The following is a 23,484-nucleotide window of genomic DNA, read 5'->3' on the forward strand; positions in this document are numbered from 1 at the left end:
TTGACTTCTGAGAAACTCTTCCTGTCTGAGATGCTCGTTTTATACCCAGTGATGTTGCTGAGGATAAAGTCATTATTTAAACCTCGATGAAGGTTGAAAAGGATGCTTGGACTTGCTGAGCGCAACATATGTAATGTAAACTCCACAGTGAAATCAACGAGGCTATTATTAGAAAGTTGCGTCAGGGCAAGGTGGCGAGCCCCCCCCCCCCCCCCCCCCCCCGCCCCTCTGTATGTGTGTGTGTGCTGGCGAACATCATTGTCAGCACCGCAGTCAGCGGAGCGCTGGTGGTCCCTCCTTCTTCCACATGGACCGGAACCGCGCGGCACGTGACCCGGAGACCGTGGACTGAGAGAGCTTCTCACACCGCATCATGGCTGCATCCAATGCGGCCGCGCGATACCGAGCCGTCTCCCTGCTCTGCTACGGGGCTCCGCTCTCCCTGAGCCGGCTGCTTCTGCTCCTCTGCGCCTGCTCGCTGCTGCCAGCCCCGGCGCTCGGGTTGCTCGGCTTTCGACCAGAGGAGACCGGGGCGGAGCTGTCCGTGGAGGACGGGGTGCTGAAAGCCACCGAGGGGACTCGCTTCATACTTCGGGTCTACTATTCCACCTCCTCGCAGAAGCTCAATCGTGCTCGTGCCAACAATGCCGCGCCCTGGATCGCCTTCATCGAAGAGCCAACTCCCGGTAGAGAGGGGCAAGTTCACCCGAAGCGAAACATGTGCATGGACAAGAACGCCAGCACCTCCGACATCGAGGTTTTGGGCTCTTTCAAGTCTGCTTCCAGTCAGAACTCGGTGCTGGTGGAGCTGCTGGCCAAAGACCTGCGGAGAGGGGAGAAGATTAAATATTATTCCATGTGCGCCTTTGACGGATCCAAATGGGAACACTACCGGACTAAAGATTTTTGGGTGGCCGTGAAGGAGCGCTCAGCAGTGCCGGAGCTCTGGCTGCAAGTGCTGGTCTCCGTCCTCCTGCTCGGGCTGTCAGCTCTGTTCAGCGGGCTGAACTTGAGCCTCCTGGCGCTCGATCCAGTGGAGCTACAGGTCCTCCAGAACAGCGGCACCGACACGGAACAGAACTACGCGCGGAAAATCGAGTCTGTGCGTCGGCATGGTAACTACGTCCTGTGCACTCTACTGCTGGGGAACGCGATCATCAACGCCTCGCTCGCCGTGTGGATGTGCCAGATCCTGGGCATGACCTGGCTCTCCACGGTCATTTGCGCCTTCGGGATCTTCTTCATCGGGGAGATTCTTCCACACTCGGTCGCATCGCGCCACGGCCTGGCCATCGCATCCAAAACCATCTGGGTGACACGGCTGCTCATGGTTCTCTCCTTCCCCATCTCATACCCCATCAGCAAGCTGCTGGACCTCATCTTAAACCAGGAGATCTCCAACTTCTACACCAGAGAGAAACTCTTGGAAATGTTGCGAGTCACCGACCCGTACCACGACTTGGTAAAAGAAGAGCTCAACATCATACAGGGAGCACTAGAACTGCGCACCAAAACTGTTGAGGACGTCCTGACTCCGCTGACCGACTGCTACATGCTGGCCTCGGACGCGGTGCTGGACTTCAATACCATGTCCGAGATCATGCAGAGCGGATACACGAGGATTCCGGTATTTGAGAACGAGAGATCCAATATCGTGGACATTCTGTTTGTGAAGGACCTGGCGTTTGTGGACCCGGACGACTGCACCCCCCTGAAGACCATCACCCAGTTCTACAAACACCCGTTGCACTGCGTCTTTAACGACACTAAACTGGACGCCATGCTGGAGGAGTTCAAGAAAGGTGAGAAGGGTGTTAGAAGGGAGTGGGTGTGGCATGTTAGCAGGTTGCTGGTGCTTCAAGTTTATAACTTAAGCTGTAACAGACTCTGTAAGTAACCTGGGTGAGAAAAGCAGGTGAGAGGTGGCAAAAACAAACAAACAAACAAACAAACAAACAAACAAACAAACAAACAAACAAACAAACAAACAAACAAACAAACAAACAAACAAACAAACAACAAAAAAAACCCAACAACCCCGAAACATTCCTGTTGTGTACTTGAACTTGATTTATCTTTGCACTCATGAGTCCTGTTTTTAACAAGAAAGTTTTTTCTGCAGTTCATCATACTTGTGATGCTTTGCAGATGTTTTCCGGCGCTTTGAAGTGCTACAGTTGAGAAAGGGAGCAGGAAGGACTCAATGTCTCACTGCGGCACTTGTGGCATTCACACAGGGAAATCAAACCCTCTAATAAACTGGTATTTAATGTATGAACTTGAGACGGGAACTTGTGTACTGACACATAATTTGTTTTCTGCCACCTTTAAATTCGAGAATGATATGGGCCCTGGAAGTTGCAGCTGAGACAGCTGACCTATCTTTTAGCAGCAGTGCTTAACCCTCTTTCATCTCCAGATGGAATGCAAATATGCACTGTTGCAATCTGAAGCTGAAAAGGAGCTGTTCTTTTCCCCCTTTTTGTGTTTTTGCAGTGTGCACAGCTTCCCCTGCAGATTCGAAGCAGTCTTCCACCCTGCATGCAGGCAGCAGGCTGTTCCATCTTACTCTAGTTTTAAATGGGTGGGGTTCGAATTGGCCAATCACAGACCTTGCTGCTTATCACCGCCTTCCTGCATTCTCAGGGACCCTGCAAAGTCAGCACTTTTTTCTGCTGTGTTTGTGGTGAGGAGAGGAAGATAAATAGAGGACACCTTGGCCCAGGCAGACTCTGTTTGCGGGAGACGTTTGTATTTCTGTCTGTTTTGGCACAAAACAGCGAAAAGCTTTCACTGCCAAATGTCACAGAGGGGTTTCTATTTATTCTGAACATCTTTTTAAGCGTGTTGTAGTGAAATGCTTTTGGAAACATTTTATAAGCTTGGTAATGGTAGAATTTTCCAGAAATGTAAGCTGTTTGACTCTTTAGCTTTAAGCACAAAAAGTTTGTCTTGTCTTACACATCCTGTAACAGACAAGCAAGACCTGTGTGTGGATTTAAAATGAGCTGCATATATTTGGATTATGTAGTAGCTTGTACTGTATGAAGCCAGATGCCATCAGAGCTGCAGGATGAACACAAATATAGTTCTTGTGTCGCTCTGCAACAAAGGGATCTGGATGAGATAATCTACACAGTCAGAGGATTATAAACAAGGTCTGTCCTTGGTGTGTGTGTGTGTGTGTGTGTCTCCCTGTGCCTCCTTGTCTCTGTGTAGGCACTGCAGCAGAAAAACTCAGGCCCTTTTATTCATTTCAGTGAGACTCCTGCAGTAGCTGGTGCTCACAAAGAGAGCTGCAGGAAACACACAGCTGCAGGGTGATCTATGGCACCGTGTAAAAGTCTTAAGGCACCCTTCATTTCTTTAAAACTTTCTAGGAAATGGGAACAAATAATAGTAATAAAAGCAATAGTCAATGATCACCTTTATTCTTTAACACAGCCTGAACTCTCTTAGGCAGATGTTCTTCTCATTTCTTTAAGTAGTCTTCAGGGTCTGCCTTTTGCTCTGTCCTCTGTTAAAATGATCCCAAACTGCTTCAATAATATTGAGGTTTTACTATCCAGGCATGCTTATACTGCATTGGCGGTGTGTTTGGGATCATTTTTGTGCTGAAATACGAAGCTGTTGGGATTCAGACACTTTCCAGATGGTATTTCACAGCGGGTCAAAATCATCATGTGCTTTGTCTTTATTCATAATTCCATCAGTTGTGAATTGCAAACACCACTGGCTGAAAAGCAACTGCAAAACATGTTTTACCGATGGCTGTAGACACGCATTGTTGCACCTCTCTCCTGTCTTCCTTCTTGCATATTGATGATGGTTCACATTTGGATTCATCACTCCAGAAGACCAGATTTCTGCTCATTTTCAGTTCTCGTGTGATTTGTTAGATCTCTCCTGTTAAATCTTTCCAAAAAAAAATTCTTATAGACATGACTCTCATATACTGTTCATCAACTGTCGATAGATTTCTAGGCCTTCTTCTTCTTTTGTAGGTTTCCTCGGATTCTTTAAGGACACACTGCACAATATGTGAGGAGATGAGATATGACGTGTTTGGCTAATAACTCTTTGGGAATCAACTTGTTGATTTAAATATACTATTTTATGCCTGTTAAACTGTGCTATTTTTGGCATTTTTATTGATCCCATTAAAACATGAAAATGATGTGTTTTTGTGGCAGGTTGGTAGTAACAAAGTGTCTAAAGGTACAACTCAAAACTGGTTCTTTATTAATTGATTTGTTCTGTGTAGACACCACCCTGGTTCATCCTTGGAAAAAACAAAAACATCCCTCTGAAAACGGTTAGGTACAAAGACTGAACTGGAAATGAGTGGAAAAAATCCCAAATAAAAACTTTAAAAGATCTTTTAGAAAGCCTGAAGAATTATCGCTTTAAAAATGACAAGAAAGTCTGACTGCTTGGAAGCAAAATACTAAGAAATAAGCAGTGCCTCAAGTCTTTTTGCACAGTACTGTATAATGCATCAGTGGTTGCTCGACATATGCCTGCTGGCTTTGTGGGCTGATTTGAGCCAGAGCTCTTTCAATCATCAAGAAAAAGGAACATAAAACTAAAGAAATGAAATTCTGAGGAATAACTACAAATAAAGGGCTGATTATCTTTTATGCAAACACAGTTTTGCACTTTAGCCTTAAAGCATGATCATACCATATTTATTTGCATAGCATTTAGATGATTAAACAGAGCAGTCTGCAGGCCACAGGCATATTTGTTCAGCAATAAGCACAAAGCAATAAGGACAGTGTTGAAATCTGGTGTAGAAAACCTTTTGTACAATTTTCTTGCTTATGTGCCGCCTTGTCGTCATGCAGATGGTATCATATGTAGAGCAGGATTTCATAAGAGCCAGATTTATGTTGGCTTTTTTGAGTATTATGTATTCTTTTAAAAAAGAAGTAAAAGGCACAGTTTTAGTAGTTTTAGTACCAAAATATACTTAAAGTATCTAATATGCTTGCAGTGACCATTTTCAGAGGTATATACATTATATCATTGGGTAATTCTAATGTTTTAGCAGGAGATGCCATCCCTCGTAAAGCTCTAGATACACACTCACGGTTACTTTTGTGTTTTCAGTTGTGAGGAGTAGTAGAAGTACTGAAGTTACCAAAGATGAATATGAGCGGAGCTAGAGCCTGGTCGCAAAAGATGTTGACATTAAACCTCAGCTCTGGCTGAAAGGTCAGTTTACATCCAACCTTTTCTTTCGAGTGCATTTAAAACATTGTAATTATTGCTAAAATTACACTTCAGACCTAAATTCTGACTATAACAGGGAAAATAGTTAACCAGTGTTTAATGAGAGAGAGCGCATTAGCTGCAGTGCAGAACTGCAGCACATTAGCTGCAGTGCAGAACAGAGTAACAGGAGGGCTGGTTAGCAGAGGTGATAATTGATTGAAAGTAAGTAAAACATTGATGTGACTGCATCTGAAGGCAGGTCAGAGCTGCAGCAGAGAGTCTGCTGGTCTGGTGAGACTGCACAGGGATTCTTTGGCCGGAATGCTAAGCAGTGTGTCTGGCACAAATGAAAGCAGCCAAGTAACACATTTCCTGTTGTGTACAACGGCAGCACCAGTACAGGGGACCTTTAGTTTGCCAGGCATAGGGTTCTTTAAACAGGTGGGAAGCTGAATAAGAGCCCTGCACAGAAAGCTTGATCAAAGTGGGTTTAACAGAGAACTGAAACTAGGAAAGGAGTTTTGTCAGTGAAAGTCAGATTTCATTACTACCACCAAAAACACTACAGTATGAGTTTTCACTGATGGACATGCAGTGAAAAAAAAGAAGAAGTGAATGTTAGTTTAGGTCAGCTTTATCTAATGACAGGCATCAAGTTATGCTGTCCTTCTAGTGTAAATTCTTCATCCCTTTACACTATTTTTTCTTTTTCTGAATCCTCTCCCTTCTCTCAGTTCCCCTCAGTATGCAGTCTCCAAGGAGGGAGAGTATAAAATATTCAGTGTGCTGTATTTCTAGTTTGTCTCTCCGCCATCTGTTCTTTCTCATGTCCACTTCTTACATTTCAGTCCATAATCTGTTTAAGAGACATTTTAGAATGACGCATTTTCAAATAGGAACTATTTTCTTTATATGATTTCTTAGTTTTGCATATTTGTCATACTTGCCTGTTTTCAGATCATCAAACAAATTGTAATATTTTAGTAAATACAAAATGTCATTTTTAAATTATCATTTCATATATCAAGGGAAGAAGTTATTCAAAGCTACCTGGCCCTATGTGAAAAGTAATTGCCAACTGTATCTGGAAAGGGTTACAGAGAAGTTTCTAAAGCTGTGGGACTACAGTGAACTATGCATAAATGGAGAAAATCTGGAACAGTGGCTGGCCTACCAACACTACTCTAAGAGCACATCGAGAACTCAGAGAACTCAAAAGAACACTCGCCTCAGTTAAGATCAGTGCTTACGATTCAACAGTGAGAACGTGAGTGAACAAAAATGGCATCCGTGGGAGAGAAAACCACTGTCGACCAAGAGAAAACAGAGGCTCATCTTAGATTGGCTAAAAAAACATCTTGACGCCCTCCAAGTCTTTTGGGAGAATATTTTATGGACTGACGAGACAAAAGCAGAACTTGGTGAAAGGCTTACATCCTGTTACATCGATTATAAAACTAGTTCAGTGCTTCATAAAAAGAACTTCATACCAAAGGTCAAGCATGGCGGTGGTAGGTAGCCTGGGACTTTGTTGCTGGATGACTTGCTGTAATTGATGGAATCATGAATTCTGCTGTCCTAATGGAAAATGTCCGGACATCAGTTAGTGAGTTGAAGCTCAAGAGGTCTTGAGTTATGTGGCAGGACGATCATGTGAAACACAATAGCAAGGTCCAGCTATATAATTCTTTCCTTTCTCTGCTTTTTGCTTTGTTTTTTTAAAGTAAGCTATATTTAAAAACAGCATAATAAAACTGGACATTTCTTTGGTGATTTGAAAGATTTGATGGTGACAAAGATCCAAAAACAGCTACAAAATCAGGAAGAGGATAAATATTTATTCACAGCGCTGTAATGCTCCAACCATAAACTGTGCAGAGAGACGAGTACATCTTTCTGTGAAGAGAGGCTCATGTTATTGATATGGCTGAACTGTAACATTAGCTAGCAGCACAGGGTTTCTGTTTTGTTTTTTTGGATTGAAAATGTAGTTAAACAGAAAGAAAATAGTGCCTACATAAATCTGTTCAGCCACATCTGTGGATTTAAAAAAAATAACAGAGTAATGGTTTCAGGAAAGCGCCTTAGATGTTTAATAAATGCATATTTTTGGCAATTTGATCCTCTCAAGGGGAGTGCCTTTTTGTTAGGCAGACATCTCTACAGCCAATATCTCCAAACGGGGGAAATCTAACATAAATAACGCTAGGAGCCAGATGTAAAACTTGTAATTTTGACCTTATGTTGAACTTCCCCATAAGTGGCTTGGGAAGAAAGGCAAGTTACATGAGGACATTTCACCTGTCATCCATGAGGCTTCTTCAGATCTGAAGAATTGAACCTTATGAATGCTATGCATCGTTTCTTGTGTCTTGGTTTTGCTGTAGTCAGTCCCTCTTTACAGGAATGAAACCTGTAGGATGAGCTCAGTTCAGACATGTCAGCTGCCATAAGAAGACATAGTTTAAAACAGCTGGTGCAAGGAGACATTGTTTCCAGGAGTTGAAGGTTTAAAGGAATCCTAAACTTTTGATAAGATTAGTTTGTCTAAAAAAAGTTGCAAGGCTATAGACAATAAATAAATAAATAATAAATAAATTAGTAAAGTATGTTTAAAAAATGTTTTGTTTAAAATGTACTTAATTATCACATACACTTCTACCACTACTATTACAACTAAAACCCAACAACTAATAATAATAATAACAATAACAATAATAATAGGAGGAAGAAAAGGAAAGACAAAAGAAGAACACAATAATCGCAGGTCAACTGTGTTTCTGTTCTATTGTCAATAAATTATTGTTTTATCTTTTATGATGCTTTATATGGTATAAAGATGCTTTATATGTCTATATTTTGACTTATGTAGACCAGTTAAAGCTACTTTAGTTTGCCCTGAGACCTTACGGAGGAAGCTAACCCAACGCCATCTCCCCAAGTGAAATGAAGGCAGCCATTTTCTTTCGTTCTTTTTTTTATTCACCAGGATGGCAGTTGAGCTTTGTTTTGAGGCTGGCCTGAAATAACACTTTGCTCGTTTTTAATGATATGATTGATGCCTTTACAATATAGCTGTTAAAAGTCAAGAATAAAAATGTTAAATTCCAAAACACTTGCTTTGAATAAATGAAAGATGTAATTGTGCAAGGAAAGACACTGAGACATAGTTGCCGTCTTTAAAAAACAGAATACTGTGAGAGAACGCACTGCACATGAGCCTCTCTCAGTCCACTTTGGATGTACGCCTGACCTATTTATCTACAAGAAACACTGCCAGAATCCAGAATCGTGTGCATTTGTGTTAGTCTGTGTTTGTGCATCAGTGTGTGCGAGGTAGTATTTGGCAGGCAAAGAGTGTAAGAGCAGAGAGCGAGGAAGTTCATTTGAAGCCAGGCTGCTGAGAATAGGAGGGGCTACAAACAAGGGCTCACTCTTTACTCTGTGAACTCGCTCTTCCATTATGTTTCCTACACATCTCAAACAAAATAAGATCAAAAGACAATCCTGTCAGCCTGACTAAGCACTTCATCATTTTGTTTTGTTTTTCTCCTTTGTAAAATATGCTCCCAAACAAGATTTTCATCCAGCAGTGCATGGATTATTAATTATGCCATTTATCTTTGGGAACGCCACAAGATGCTACCTCCAAAAGCGCACACTCATCAACCTGGAAGTAAACACAGCAGGAGCATGCAGACTTTCATATGATGGATTGTGTTTTTGCATCCAGAGCGCCCTTTGTATTAAATCCCATCTGCTGTTACACCCACTCCATTCAGCTCCCGCTGGCGCTCCACTTACTGAACATCAGACAGCACAGCTCCACTCAGTCATTATGCCTCATACTGTGCAGTGGAAAGGGAAGGAGCATTACTTAAATCTAATCCAGAGGCTAAATATGAAATCTAATCATCTTATTTGACACACCAACACTTTACAGGATAACTGTATTCCAAGTCTCACATCTCAAGAATCAAAAGGTCTACTGTTAGTAAGTCAAGTTAAACAAATTCAATCATCATTTTATAAAATTGTTTCCAGCAATCGATTGCCTCAATTTTAAGGGTCTGTACTAGGGTAGCTTTGCATGACTTATACTTCAAAATAATCCTTGTTTATCTTATACTGAGTCTTTGTGCAGCCCATAATTCCCTTCACTGTGGGTTTTTAGGAGCTTCCTCTCTCCTTCTGACTTTACTTTGTTCTGATTGCCTGTTCCTCGTAAACATTACAGAGTTAATCGGCAGGTGGGCGAGGCTTCTGTGCTTAGAGCCAGAGAAGTGTGAATGAGATGACCATATTACGAAGTTGTGTTTGTTTGTTTGTGACATCATCGTATCGTAATTTTTTAAAAAGACTGACGTCAGCATGTTGCAATAAAAAGAAAATGTAATAAAAACAAAGCAAAGTTGTAAGTTGTTGCCCTTGAGGGGGAAGTGCTCTTTAATGTTCTGTTGGTTCTCTGTTTGTTCATTATTGTGTATTCTTGTTTGTCACATTTGACTTCACTGACTTCTAGTTCTGTGTTTCCCTTTTTTTCTAGTTATTTTCATGAACTTTCTGCCTTAGGTTTATTTTGTTATATTCTATTGTTATTTTCTTTCCCTTGTGCCCTGCTGTGTAAAGTTTATATGTTTGAGTCTGTTGTCAACTGATTGTGTATTTCCTCTTTTACTTTGGTAGTCTTTTGTCACCGGTGCTTTACATTGAGTTCTACTTCCCTTGTCTTGTTGTTCATGATTTGTTTCTGCTGTGTTTCCCACCTGCTTTTTCAAGCCTCAGTACCTTTGGTATTTATTGTCTCAGTCTCCCCTTGCCTTTGTCGAGTTGTCCCACATTGCTGTGTGTACCCCAGTGTAGTAATTCCTCATAACTCTTGGATTTTATTTTTTGTTTTTAGACTGTGCTTTTTTTGACTGCTCCAGCATTAAATGCATATGTTAAATTCCACCTGTGTTCTGCATGTGGGTCCACTAACAATCATCACACTCCACACAGTTTACTGTGACAACCAGTCATGGATCTTACTGGAGAACATCCATATAAAAAATGAAACACTGGGGATAGAAGCTACTATCACTCTGATACTCATCTTCATACAAGGTTGTTAAATAATAGTTCAGTCAAAGGTAATGACTTTGCACGCTGCTGTTGAAATTTCTTTTCCATTAGTGATATTTGTGAAGCTGTGTAAAAGTTAAACAGGACCATATTGCATATTGTTTTAAATATTAAAAAAGGTTATATTTACAGCTGGGTAATCTGAATGGATTTCCTTGTATTTATACATACTGCAAATGGCTTTGAGTGAAAAGTGACACTGATTCGAGACTCACTGTGCATGCAGGGAAGTCCCACCTCGCCATCGTGCAGCGTGTTAACAACGAGGGTGAGGGTGACCCTTTCTACGAGGTGATGGGCATCGTGACCCTGGAGGATGTCATTGAGGAAATCATCAAGTCAGAGATCTTGGATGAGACAGATCTCTACAGTATGTGTGCAAACACACGTGCATAAGCTCAAATGTACGTACGTGGTCAAAATACATGGAAATGTAAGAGTTAATCAGGCTGTTTTTATGTGTCTAAGCTGATAATCGCACAAAGCGTCGTGTTTCTCATCATGAGCGAAAGCAGCAGGACTTCTCCATCTTCAAACTGTCAGAAAATGAGATGAAAGTGAAGATTTCCCCCCAGCTTCTCCTGGCAACACATCGTTTCCTCTCCACAGGTAGCAGCCAATCAAATCGCCTCTCTGTCTGTCAGAGCGCTTACATTTCTGCATAATATGCAACAAGAACATCAGTGTTTTAGCAACTGTAACAAGAATATTTGCAGCGTTTGTCTTCACCCAATCCTGTATCTTTTTGCTTTTTTTCAGAAGTGGAGCCCTTCAAACCAACACACATCTCAGAGAAGATCTTATTGAGGCTCATCAAACACCCCAGTGTGGTTCAAGAACTCAAGTTTGATGAGAAGAACAAACGAGCCTCTCAGCATTTCCTGTTCCAGCGCAACAAACCAGTGGACTATTTCATCCTAGTGCTACAGGTACCTGTAAGAATTTGACCTTCCGCCATGGCAGTAATTAGCTATGGCTATGATATCCTGTGTGCCAGTCAGTCAGATCACGTTATATTTCTCCAATATTATTTTGCAGGGTCGAGTTGAAGTAGAGTTTGGTAAGGAGGCACTGAAGTTCGAGAATGGAGCGTTCTCTTATTTCGGGGTCCCGGCCATCATGCCAGCAGGTACAAAAGACTTTCCCAAACATCATTGAACTTACAAATATATTAGACCACCACCGAATGTAAGGTTTATACCACAGCAGTCTTAGATTAACATTATTGTTAATTTGCAACATCGTTTTTTTATGTTTCTATAATGGTTAATACGCTAGTATGCCCACGCTCTTTAATGCTAAAACATAGTTATTGTCTATTAAACTTACTATTTTAGAAAAAGCAGAAATAAAATAGTAAAGCACTTTTTTATTATCATGCCAAATTGGACTTACTTACCCTCATAATAACATAAAATCGTGGGTATAAAATATGAATTCAGTCAAATCAATTTAATCATTTTTCATTTTTAAGTTTCTAAAACATTTGTCTTGTTTGGTTTGTTTTTTGTATCACAGGTGATTTAATAAACTTGTTAAGCACTGTGTGTGGCCTGATTATTAACCTTTAGTATCTGCTGTCAAAATGATAGAAGCAAAAATCAACACAAATTCACAGAAAAACTAAAAATGAGTTTATAAACCAACGAGCATGAAGCCAGAACTCCACATACTCTGAAACAGCTTCACCATTTATAAATATAAATACTGCAAATTCATCATGACACACCAAAAAAAGAGTATACAGAAGATGTAAAACCTCCACCCTAGACTGTAACGCACTTTCTATCAGATATAAACAAATGAGTCGCCAGATATCAAACCTTTCCTTGATCAGTGAGAGGATTTTAAAATCAAAGCAAATTTGAAAGATTTAGTTCTAGTTGAAACTCTAAAAATCTCGGCATGTTTTTAAGTAGTTTGCTGATGAATGTTTTTTTAAAGCAACAAGAAGACTGATAATAAGAAAATTTGTATTTTATTGTATTTGTCTGCTTTGAAGAGTATAGTGATAATTCACAGTTTATTCATTAAAGATTATGATAGAATGCTTTCAGTTGTGCAGTTATATATGCTTGTTAGGCACATAAAGTTAAAGGCACAGATTTTTGTTTCATTGTAATTGAATAAAAACATACACCGTGTTCCAAATTATTATGCAAATTGTGTCATAAAGATTAAATAAGTTGTTTTTCAATTAAACCCATGGATGGAATTGTGTCTCAGGGCTCTTTGGATGACTGAAATCAGTCTCGGACACCTGTGATCATTAGTTTGCCAGGTGAGCCCAATTAAAGGAAAAACTACTAAAGAAGGATGTTCCACATTATTAAGCAGACCATCATTTTCAAGCAATATAGGAAGGAAAAATGATCTCTCTGCTGCTGAAACGTGTGCAATAGTTGAATGCCTTGGACACGTAATGAAAACCTTTGATATTTCACGAAAACTTAAGTGTGATCACCATAATTTTAAGAGATGTATGGCTGACTCACAGCACACACAGGTTCGTGCAGATAAAGGCACAATGATGAAGGTTTCTGCCAGACAAATACATGAGATTAAGTGAGCAGCTGCTAAAAGGCCAAAGCAAAGCAGCCTCTGGAGCCCTGCGAACATCAAGGTGTAGGATCCTCCAGAGACTCGCAGTTGTGCATAAACTTTCTATTCGGCCACCCCTAACCAATTCTGACAAGCAGAAATGCCTGCAGTGGGCCCAGAACTACAAGAAGACTAATTTTCAAATAGTCATGTTCCCTGATGAGTGCATTGCAACCCTGGATGGTCCAGATGGATGCAGTGGTGGATGGTTGGTGGACAGCCACCATGTCTCAACAAGGCTGCAACGTCAGCAAGAAGGTGGTGGAGTCATGTTTTGAGCCGGAATCACGGGGAGAGAGCTGGTTGGCCTCTTTAGAGTCCTTGAAGGTGTGAAAATGATCCCTGCAAAGTATGTGGAGTTTCTGACTGACCACTTCCTTCCATGGTAAAAAGAGAAGAACTGTGCCTTCTGCAACAAAACCATCTTCATGCAAGACAATGAACCATCTCCTGCAAGGAATACCTCGGCATCATTGGCTGCTATCGGCATAAAAGGAGAGAAACTCATGGTGTGACCTCCATCCTCCCCTGACCTCAATCCTATTGAGAACCTTTGAAGCATCCTCAAGCAAAAAAAAATATGAGGGTGGAAGGCAGTTCAGATCCAAACAGCAGCTCTGCGAGGCTATTCTGACATCCTGCAAAGACAAAGTAGAAACTTTCTGAAAATTCACAAGTTCCATGGATGCAAGAATTGTAAAACTGCTATCAAATAAGGGCTCCAATGTTAATATGTAACTTGACCTGATGTTTTTGATTGAAATAGCTTTTGATTTCAGTAAAATTGATCTACTAATGCTGCAAATTCAACAAATGACCATTTTCACTTCTCTACAACCTATAAAATGTTTTGAAACTCTGTGTGCGTAATAATTTGGAACAGTGCATTTTAACTTTTTTATTTTTGAAAAACATACTGTTTTTATTGGCAGTTTTGTTGAGTAACATTTGAATTATACTCTAATGGTTGATGACTCGAAAATTATGCTGACTGTCACTTGACCAACTATTTAGAAAAATTAGAGAAAGATATAATTTGCATAATAATTTGGAACGCGATGTATTTAAATATTAGGTTAAATGTAAAATGTGAGATCTGCCATTTGCATGTGTCCCTTAGTGACTCCACCATGAAGCAAACACTGTGTAGTGAATGAACACTAGTTCCCTAAACATGCATAATATACTGCTTGAGTGAAATTGTGCAAACACATAGTGTATTTGTGAAAATGCTCTGAAACTCTTCAAAAATCTTCAGTTGTAGCATTTAAATGCTCTGAGTGGCAGCATTTAAATATTTAAATATTATTGTAAGATTTGTGTGGTAAGGAGTCTAACAGTATTAAATATTAGATATAACAGGGCGTAATGTGAACACTTCTGAGTTTTTTAACTGCCATGCAGCTGCAGCGACATCCCTGAGATCTTTCGTGATTTGACTGACACTCCTCTACCATTTTTCTGTCCTTGTTAAAAGATACATGTTTGATATCATATCCTCCTTTGCAGTCCACAGATCGCCCTCTCGTAGCAGCGGTTTGGACCGCTCTGAGTCGATGCTCTATGGGGGAAGTATGAGCCAGCTGAATGGAGGGGGGAATGTCTACCTGCCAGACTACTCTGTAAGGCAGCTCACTCACCTTCAGCTCATCAAGGTAAAACCTGAAACTCACATGGTGTCTGAAAGCGTTCTTTTCATTTGGAAAGACGACATGCTTTACAATGCACATGTACTCTGACTTGAATGGAGAGGGAGACGGTATAACCATGACTGAAAAAAGTTCATTACATTTATTAACTTTTTGCTGAGACTAAATATGAGGCTACATGTTGGAATTTTCTTACTTCATTTAATTTGGGGATTTTGTTGAAGGACCATTATCGGCACCAAACCAGAGACTGAACTTCATAACGGGATTATTTTATAAAATTACAGAATTACTGAAATGTCTGAATGCTTATTGTAGATCTACCATAATACATAAGTAAATAAAAACTGTGCTGCCAGCATCTGTGTTCCATCTCATTCATAATATAACATTAGATTAATACATTCTGGTATGATGGGCTCTTACATCACATTGGTCAAGGAACAAATATTTAGTTTTTTGGTTTGTTCTTAGGCTTATGTGACTGCTCTGAGTTTGCTGAAGAACTGTATTAATGAAGAGCATGTTTGGAGGAAGTCTGACATTCCTAAAATCTTTTGCTCATAGATCCTTGGAAGAAATATTTCCCTGACTGAAATTCGGACTGAAAAAACTCTGGTCACTTAGGCGTCAGCTATCAGAACAAAATGAAATCAGATAAAAGACAGACGGGGGAAAGTGTAACACAAGATTGCCCACAATCTTGTGTTATTATTGTAGGGTCTACCTTACAATATAAAGCGCCTTGAGGCGTCTGTTTTTGTGATTTGGCGCTTTATAAATAAAATTGAATTGAATTGAAAAAAAAAACCCAAAATTAAATCCACCCCCACAGTATACAACAAATGTTACTGGGATAGACTCAGATATATTAAAATCCCTGTTATGGTAAACTACAAACTGAGTTCTGATCAATATGAAGAAACTAAGGAAAAATATTAGGATCAGTCCTTCAGAGGACCATGCAAAGTCACAGTGTAACTAATGACGGGAGAATTCTCTTCATTTCCATCTTTTTGTTCTTTACATATCTCAATCATCACAATCATCCAGTCGCCTTCAACCTTGGCAGTACAGTGCTATTACAGTGTACACACACACTCACAGCCATATTTGTTTGGATATCAAATATCAGATGCAGAACATTCACTGACATTATTGTATAACCAAATCACTTACTCCTAAATTTAACATCACCACTGAGTGCTAAAGCGAGCTTGTCCTTAAAGCTTCAGTTTTTTTAAACAGTAACTTAATGATTGCCTTTCCTGGCAGTGGTTAGAGGGCATCGGTGTCTGAGTGGACGAGGTACTAGTGATGAAATTCAGTTTTCTCAGACGACTTCTCGCAGTGTTGAAAGAAAGCTATACTGTGACAATGGTGCAACACAAAAGGCCTGAGGATCATTAACGATGACACAAATGATCTTGAGACAATGAATATTTAATGAGATCTCTCGAACTAAGCAGCACACGTTACCGTCCTCATTAACATTGTCCTTGATTTCATCTCACTTGTAGCAAAAGACAAAAAGAAAGTTGACCATGACAAGTAAAGACAAGTCTGATATGATGGGCGTTACATCACACTGAATAAGGAAAAAACATTTAGTCAAAAATGGACAAAAATAAGAGATTTTTACACTATTAATTATTAGATATAACAGGGTGTAATAAAATCGAATTACACAAAAACTTTTAGAAAAGAATAGGTTCACGTTCAACTCTTAATAATACCCATAATCCTCTGCTTCTATGTATCAGATCACCCGGAGTCACTACCAGAATGCAGTAACAGCTACCCGGATGGACAGCTCCCCTCAGACCCCTGATGCTGACACCCGTCTGACAGAAAGCAACTCCCCGACCCCCGGGCCTCCAGCACCAGAGCCCACCACCACCACACTGATGCCCCCAGACCACACTACTGCCACCCTTATGCCCCCACCCAGGGAGCCAAGTCGGCCCAGTTCAGCCCGAACCCGGGGACAGCAGTCCAGTGTGCCGCACAGCACCTCCCTGCTGAATGAGAAGAACCGCATTGTCCGTAAGTATCCTCGACTCCAGAGACATGGCGTCATACCGTGACAACAGGGATGACTTGAAGCAGGTTTCATGTCACAGTGATGTCAGTAAGAGATTATTTGAGCCATCAGAGGTAGAAAGCCATGCCACTCCTGCAAATGAGTTTTTTCCTAAATCGATAAGGGTGTAATATTCAGTATGACTGGAATTGAATACCCTGAGCTCCCTAAAACAGCATGTTTAAAAACGAGTGAGTGAGAGATAAAACCACAGAGTGAAATGATAGAGACAATATTAATGACATGAGCTGTGTGGGTTTCTTCGTTTTTTCTACTTGAGAAAAAGTTTAAGTGTAGGGTCGGCCCTGAGAGCTGTGTAAGTATTAATTTCCTTAAGTAATTAATTTCTGGTTTTTGGATTAAAATTAAACATTAGATGGCAAATCAAAGTTTAAAGGATTTCTGGTTAGATGAGGTAAAACATTAAGGTAAACATGTACTGACCACATTTACTATTCCATTTCTAATTTTTAATGTCATTATTATTCAAGTAAACGCTTCTTTTGACTTATTATTTAATGTATGTTGACATGTCGCGACAAATGCTTTTGACACAGAGTCTCTACAGTCTTGGTTGAAGACTGCAGCTCGACCAAAATGAACTTTCTGCCTTTGAAATGGTCAGTTTGAAGGCTGGGACCAGATCTGCAGTCACTCACAGTCAGTTGCCATCTTCAAAGTGATTTTAGTGCATCGAGACAGCAATAAAACAACAATAGGACGTCATCAGTCTGCTATCAGTTTGAGATTGAATGGGTTGACAGTTACATGCAAGCTAGTATAGTGATAGTATAACTGAGATAAATTGGTGAAAAGTACCGATGTGCTGCATTCTTCAATCACAGAAATTCATATTAAACGACTTGAACATTAAACTAACTACTTACGTTCAGAGGCTACCCACCTGGTAGGTCAGCAACAGAAATTCTGTTGCTGCAAGACAACAATTTAACTGCAAAATGACACAGGTGCTCTGCAGCGGTTTACAGGAATATAACCACATCACAACCAACTGAGTTGAGTGTCCTACTGCAAACAGATGCCTTGGTGCATGCTGACTTAGACAGATTGAAGCCTGTTGGAAATCTGTCTGCATTTATAAATTAGCCTACCTTTGCCAAATTGCCTGAGGCCGATTGCTGTCAGTGCAGCTCAGACCACAGCAGTTTGTGGCGTTGCACGCTGAACTTCTGGGCACTGAAGTTGTGACTGCATCTACTTTAAATTTGCTCCAAATGTGAAAACATTCAATGCAAACATCAGCCACTGATTTTTTTCCTCTAGTGTGACTGAGCCATTAAGAAGTCATGTTAAAACCAATATTAGGATAGTTAACATAAGCTTTTTTTAGAATTGGTAATATATAGTGCTTTTCTACTTTACCTGAGCACTCAAAGCACTTTATACATCTTGGCTCGTTCACCCATTCATACACGTGCTTTTTCTCTGCCTTTTCTACATAAGTGCTTTCACATACACTCATAGTCCGATGGATGCATCAGAGACATGGTGTTAGTATCTTGCCCAAGGAGTAGATGGTACCTACCTGTAGTGATAGAGCCGCCAATGGACTCTAGTCAATGGAGTCCATTGGAGGGTCAGGACATTGTTCCACATGTAGGACAAAGTTAACCCACTGCAGACCTACTGTCATTGCTGGAAATATTCAGTTTGGCTGAAGTATTTCCCTGGAAACTACTTCAAATACTTCAAAAAGCTTTAGGATCAGTGAATCCTAAAGTCTGTAGGATTCACTCACTTGCTAACTGGTGACCTTTATCAACTCTACTAGCATATAGCAAACAGGAAATTGGAGAGACTTTGTACCAGGAAACTGAAAGGTTAGAGCCATTGTCACCTACTATCTAATCTAGAGTTTCAGTGAGTGGTTGCTATTTTATTTTCATTCATAATTATTATACTAAACAATTATGTTGTATAGTTTATTGTTCAACATTTGGTATATTAAATTATCTACTCTGTAAAGTTATCCAGTTTTTTAAAAATGCGATTTCCTCAGAGTCTAACATGGGATTCAAACATTTCAAAACCCAAAACCAAGAAAAACATGCTATTTCTGCTAAAAACAGTTTTATTCACTAATCAGTAAAAGATTTCACATCTTTTAAATGTCCAGTAAATCCAGTAAAAAATCCAGTAAAACAAACTACATCATGTGTTTTTTGATGTACATGTTTCTGTGGATGTGTCTGCTGCAGGTAGCAAGTCTGATGGCCAGAAGAGTCCGAGTGATTCGGTGTTTCTGAGGATGGATGAGATCCCCTACATCAGAGAGGACAGATGTGAGCCTGGTTAGTCTAACGGTTTATGTTAAAAAATAAACGCTTCCACACAAAATATAGACACGGGTACAGAGAGGAAGTCACGTCCATGTCTTTAACGGTGACAGCAGACATGAAACCTATACAACACTAAAATATTCCAAAAGAACACACTCGTCACACTACACATCATCACGGAAAATCTTTTTCTGCATTAATGCATGTAAGGCAGGTTTACCACCAGCTTATCCTTGAAAAAAGCTTGAAATCTCCAAACACAAACATAATATAACAGATAGTTTTAGCACATGGCTCTCAAACTTAGCACAGAGTCACACAGGACTTTAGTCTGTCCTCTAGCAGAGACCAAAGCTATTTATCACTGACAGGTCATAATCTCTCTCTCTCTCTTTCTCTCTGTCTCTCCCTCTCAGACATGGCCTCTGTTCCCATAGAAACGGACACATCCCCTTTCATCAGCAGCCTGTCGCTGAGTGGTTCAGAGGACACACTGGGCAAGAAACTGCTGCTCAAACTAAGTCAGTCACACACAAGCCACCTATTCACCAACCCTTTCTATTCATTTCACTCACTTCCTACTTGGATTTGATTCACATGCAAACTCAAACACACACACACACACACACACACACACACACACACACACACACACACACACACACACACACACGCGCGCGCTCACACACACACACACACACACACACACACACACACACACACACACACACACACACACACACACTTAAACATACATTAGTGTTTTGGACTTGCCTGCTCTGTATTCTCGTGCTGTTTCTGGACGATGATTCCAGCGCTTTGTGTCAGATCGATGTGTAGGAGGCTGCTGCTGCTGCTGCTGCTGCTGAATTTGAAAAACAAATCTTCATGAAAGTAAAACTATACACAAACAACGACATATGACATTTGAGTTTTGTTGATTTGGGTATTTCTATGCAAATCGTTTACTTCTCTTCATTTCAAACTGAAATGAAAACCTCAAAGAAATAAAGCTTTGTGCACGCAGGATTAAAAGCGTTGCAGAAATTAGAGACAATAGAAAGTCAAAGATAATCAACAACTTTAGGTGAATATTTAAAGTGAATACAGGTGAAAAATCACTGTTAATGAGAAGTGAATCAGTCCTGAGATAAACCTTTCTCAACTTCAAGGCAACCGATTGAGGCGATTTCCAATGAGATCACAGGATACGGGTAATTGACATGACACAGGGCAGTAAATACATTAGATTGTTACCTAAGTAACTGGAGCCTGGAACTCACCATTCAAAGCAATACACCATGAGCAGATTGCTGCCTGTGTGGATACAGCTTAACAAATGCTTACAGAAGCCTGTAAAGGACGTTTAAAGTGAAACTGAGTGAAACTGAAAGATTGATTGATTGAGTAAAATAGAACTAAATGTAATGCTCCACATATGTATGCTTAATATGAGTGAAAACTACAATCTCCATCTGGTGTATAAAACAAATTTGACTGATTTTTATTCCAGTTTGCAAAGAATTGATGCTTTTGGTTTCCACTGATTGTTTAGATCAAAGTGTTTCCTTCTTTTTGTTGAGAAAATTACTTTTTGGTTCATAGAAACCTGTTACTTTATGATACTTCATCCTCAAGCGCAATGATGTGTTTTTATCTTTTTACGAGAAACTAAAAACAATTTTAAAAACCCAAAAGAAAAGAAAAGAATTTTATTTTAAACAACAACAACAAAAGCCTCAGCCATGTTGATTTATCAGAAAGTCTGGACATAGACAGGCGATTGATAAACAGAAACATTTCAATGTGTTTCTAGTAAAAATTACACATTAAATTAAGATCCAAAGCCTTACAATGCTAGTAACTGGCAATAATATGTGACCTTAGTTAGAAGCCAAAATAAATGCTGTCTATAAATTTAAATCTAACAACAGTATGGTAGTTTCTAGTAGGTGTATGACAGGTACACCGGTCCTTCTGCATTTAACTGTTAATGTGTTTTGTTTCCTCAGGCCACAAGAAGAGGAAAAAATCTCGTGAAGGGGAAAAAACACCAGAGGACATTTCAGAGCAGCCGCTGGTGAAAACCTAGCAGAGTGTGTGTGAAACAGCCCAGAATACACTCCATCATGTGATGGTTCTTTAAGCTGTTTGTAAAGACAAATGTGGCTGCTGAATTACAGCTCTCAGAGTTTTATCTGAAAACACACTCCAAAAGCCCGCACTGTTGGAGACCGTAAAGTGGGCCAGTTTCCAAGAATGCACAGAACCTGTGGGTGGAAGACACCATCCTAACAAAAAGCGGGGGTGCAGCTTTAGCAACATGCACCAAACCCTTCGCTCTTTGATTCACTGTATCAAAGAACACAAGCTTCAGCTCTATGCCATGGCTTCTCATCTCCAGGTTCTTGTGTGGATGCACATGTGTAAAGAAAAGACTGTGAATGTAAAAGATTTATAGAAAAATAGGGGTTTTTTTTACTCACGTAAGACCACTTCTTCAATGGAGCTAAAGACACTGATGTTGCTCGGGAAACAGAGGGAAGACACCAAAGATGTTGCTGTTTTGTACGTACTGCTCCAAATGCACAAGTGAAATTATAGTAAAGGTTCTTTTAGAGGCAGCCTGATTAGCACCCTTTAAATAATAATTAGAGTTTCAGCCTACAGTGCAGAAATACTATCTATTTGCATTCTATTTGTTAACACCTGCATTTTATATACTGCATATGAAATATGCACGCATTTTCCACCAGTTGCTCACAAAATGTGGTCACACTGAGAAATAGTGAAATAGCATACAGCGATTCCTGATGGTATGGAGGCCTAGAAGTGCCAACAGAAAGAAAGAAAGAAAGAAATGAAAACATCAGTGCCCAGCATTGCTGATGCTTGTGTGGTGTAGGCTATTACAGCAGTGAATTCACATCCATAGGGATGAATGCCATGTACGAATATAATGTAAACCTTTCGATGTGCCCACGTGTTTCTACCCATGCGGTGAATCGATTCAGTAGATGAAGACAAATATATGGTTATGATAATATATTTTTCAACTGCATGTGGGTATTACGATTGGAGCTCTAAACCTCCTGTTCATTTTATTCATCACTGAGTCTGAGAATCATTTAAGTGTCTGTAAAACGTGGGCTGGAGACAAATCTCCTGTTGAATGTCGAACACAAAGTCATTCCCTGTCTTGCTGAAAGCGATTAGCTTAGCTTGGCCTAAATCCTGGAGTCTGGCGCAATTTGCTTTAAGCGGCTAAAATCAGCGTTTTGTTGTGGTAACAATAAAACATCCCATGCAGAGGTGTTAGCAAAGGGCTAGTGAGCATTTAGTTGGTAGACACTACGGCCAAAAAATGGCCACCATGATGTCATCTATTTGTTAGAGAAGTCTCATTGTTGGGGGTTATGCGGGTTTCATGGATGCCATGTTTTAAACTCATGGCTCAGAACATCAGGAAAGTGTTATTTTGGAAATAATCCAGCATTGAAATATTGTTCTGCTCTGATATTTGCTACATGTGCTGCAGGCAGTGCTGAGTGTATGAGAAACTGTGGCTGCTGAGCCACAGAGCCAAAGAGGATGTAATGATTATATAACTCTCCTTAAACGTTGTTAGCGGAGGTGGTGGTGCGGTCTTTAAAAGGCTCTGTTTGTTTTTCTTTTTCCTTCATGTATCCACCTACAGTTCATACGACAGCAGTGCTGAAAACTCCCAGTGCCAGTTTGTGGATGACATCATCGCTTGAAATCATGCTCCTTCTCGGTTTTGATTGTTGAGACATGTCGCTTTTTTGATCACTTTTGTGAAGTATAATATCCTGCCACTCTTATTGTGTAGGAAAAAGATTCAGTAATAATGTCTGAAGGCCCAAATCATTCAGGTTTTTGGTGATCTGTGAAGAGCTGCCTCTGAACCTGCGCTTTCTGTTTGTCTGCATGGTACAGCAGGGATGGGATGGGAGGGTGTGGCACTGTCACTGAGGTTCAGGATCAGATTTGTGCCACTGCAGCATAGACCTGGAGCAGGAGGAGGAGGAGCAGAAGGAGGAGGAAGAAATGTGAAAAGAAGGAAAATGCACTTAAAGGCCTAAAATTTGACTCGCCGATACAGTTTTGTTTCCTGACTGAAGCCACTTTGCTGCATTACTTTGTAAAATGTTATCGTGCTGCGTCATCTGCACTTAAAAACTCTACTTGCATAATTGGTTGGAGGGGAGGATTAAAGACCTTGATTTGTTTAAAGTGAATTTTGAAAGACAGTCAACAAATTAGTGAGAAGCATTAGCATCAAACAGCCTCGCCCAGCAGTACAAACACATATTTAGGAACTAGTGGGAGGGGTGCTTTTCAACTCTGCTCATTGGTTAATGTAACAGGAGGCCAGGCAGAGAGAAACATCCCTCCTGAGTACAATACATGAAACCTGCTGAATCATTTTGCTGCATTGGGGCACCAGCCTCAGCCAATCAGCAGTCAAATCCAGACAATAACAGATTCT

At 40.3% G+C, this 23,484-nt stretch overlaps 1 protein-coding gene across 1 annotated transcript; it reads left to right on the forward strand.

Annotated features, from left to right (window-relative positions):
* Positions 1-283: 283 nt before the first annotated feature.
* Positions 284-22,876, forward strand: LOC308394915 (metal transporter CNNM1-like). The gene is made up of 10 exons (XM_080879527.1): positions 284-1,802; positions 10,568-10,711; positions 10,810-10,950; positions 11,101-11,270; positions 11,380-11,470; positions 14,452-14,597; positions 16,355-16,637; positions 18,894-18,986; positions 19,391-19,495; positions 20,987-22,876. The coding sequence occupies exons 1-10, from the start codon at positions 374-376 to the stop codon at positions 21,064-21,066; spliced, it is 2,682 nt and encodes an 893-aa protein (XP_080735653.1). The 5' UTR covers positions 284-373; the 3' UTR covers positions 21,067-22,876.
* The last annotated feature ends 608 nt before the right edge of the window (positions 22,877-23,484 follow it).

The sequence above is a fragment of the Rhamphochromis sp. 'chilingali' genome (assembly GCF_963969265.1).
Source record: "Rhamphochromis sp. 'chilingali' genome assembly, chromosome: 4".
Lineage (NCBI taxonomy): Eukaryota > Metazoa > Chordata > Actinopteri > Cichliformes > Cichlidae > Rhamphochromis > Rhamphochromis sp. 'chilingali'.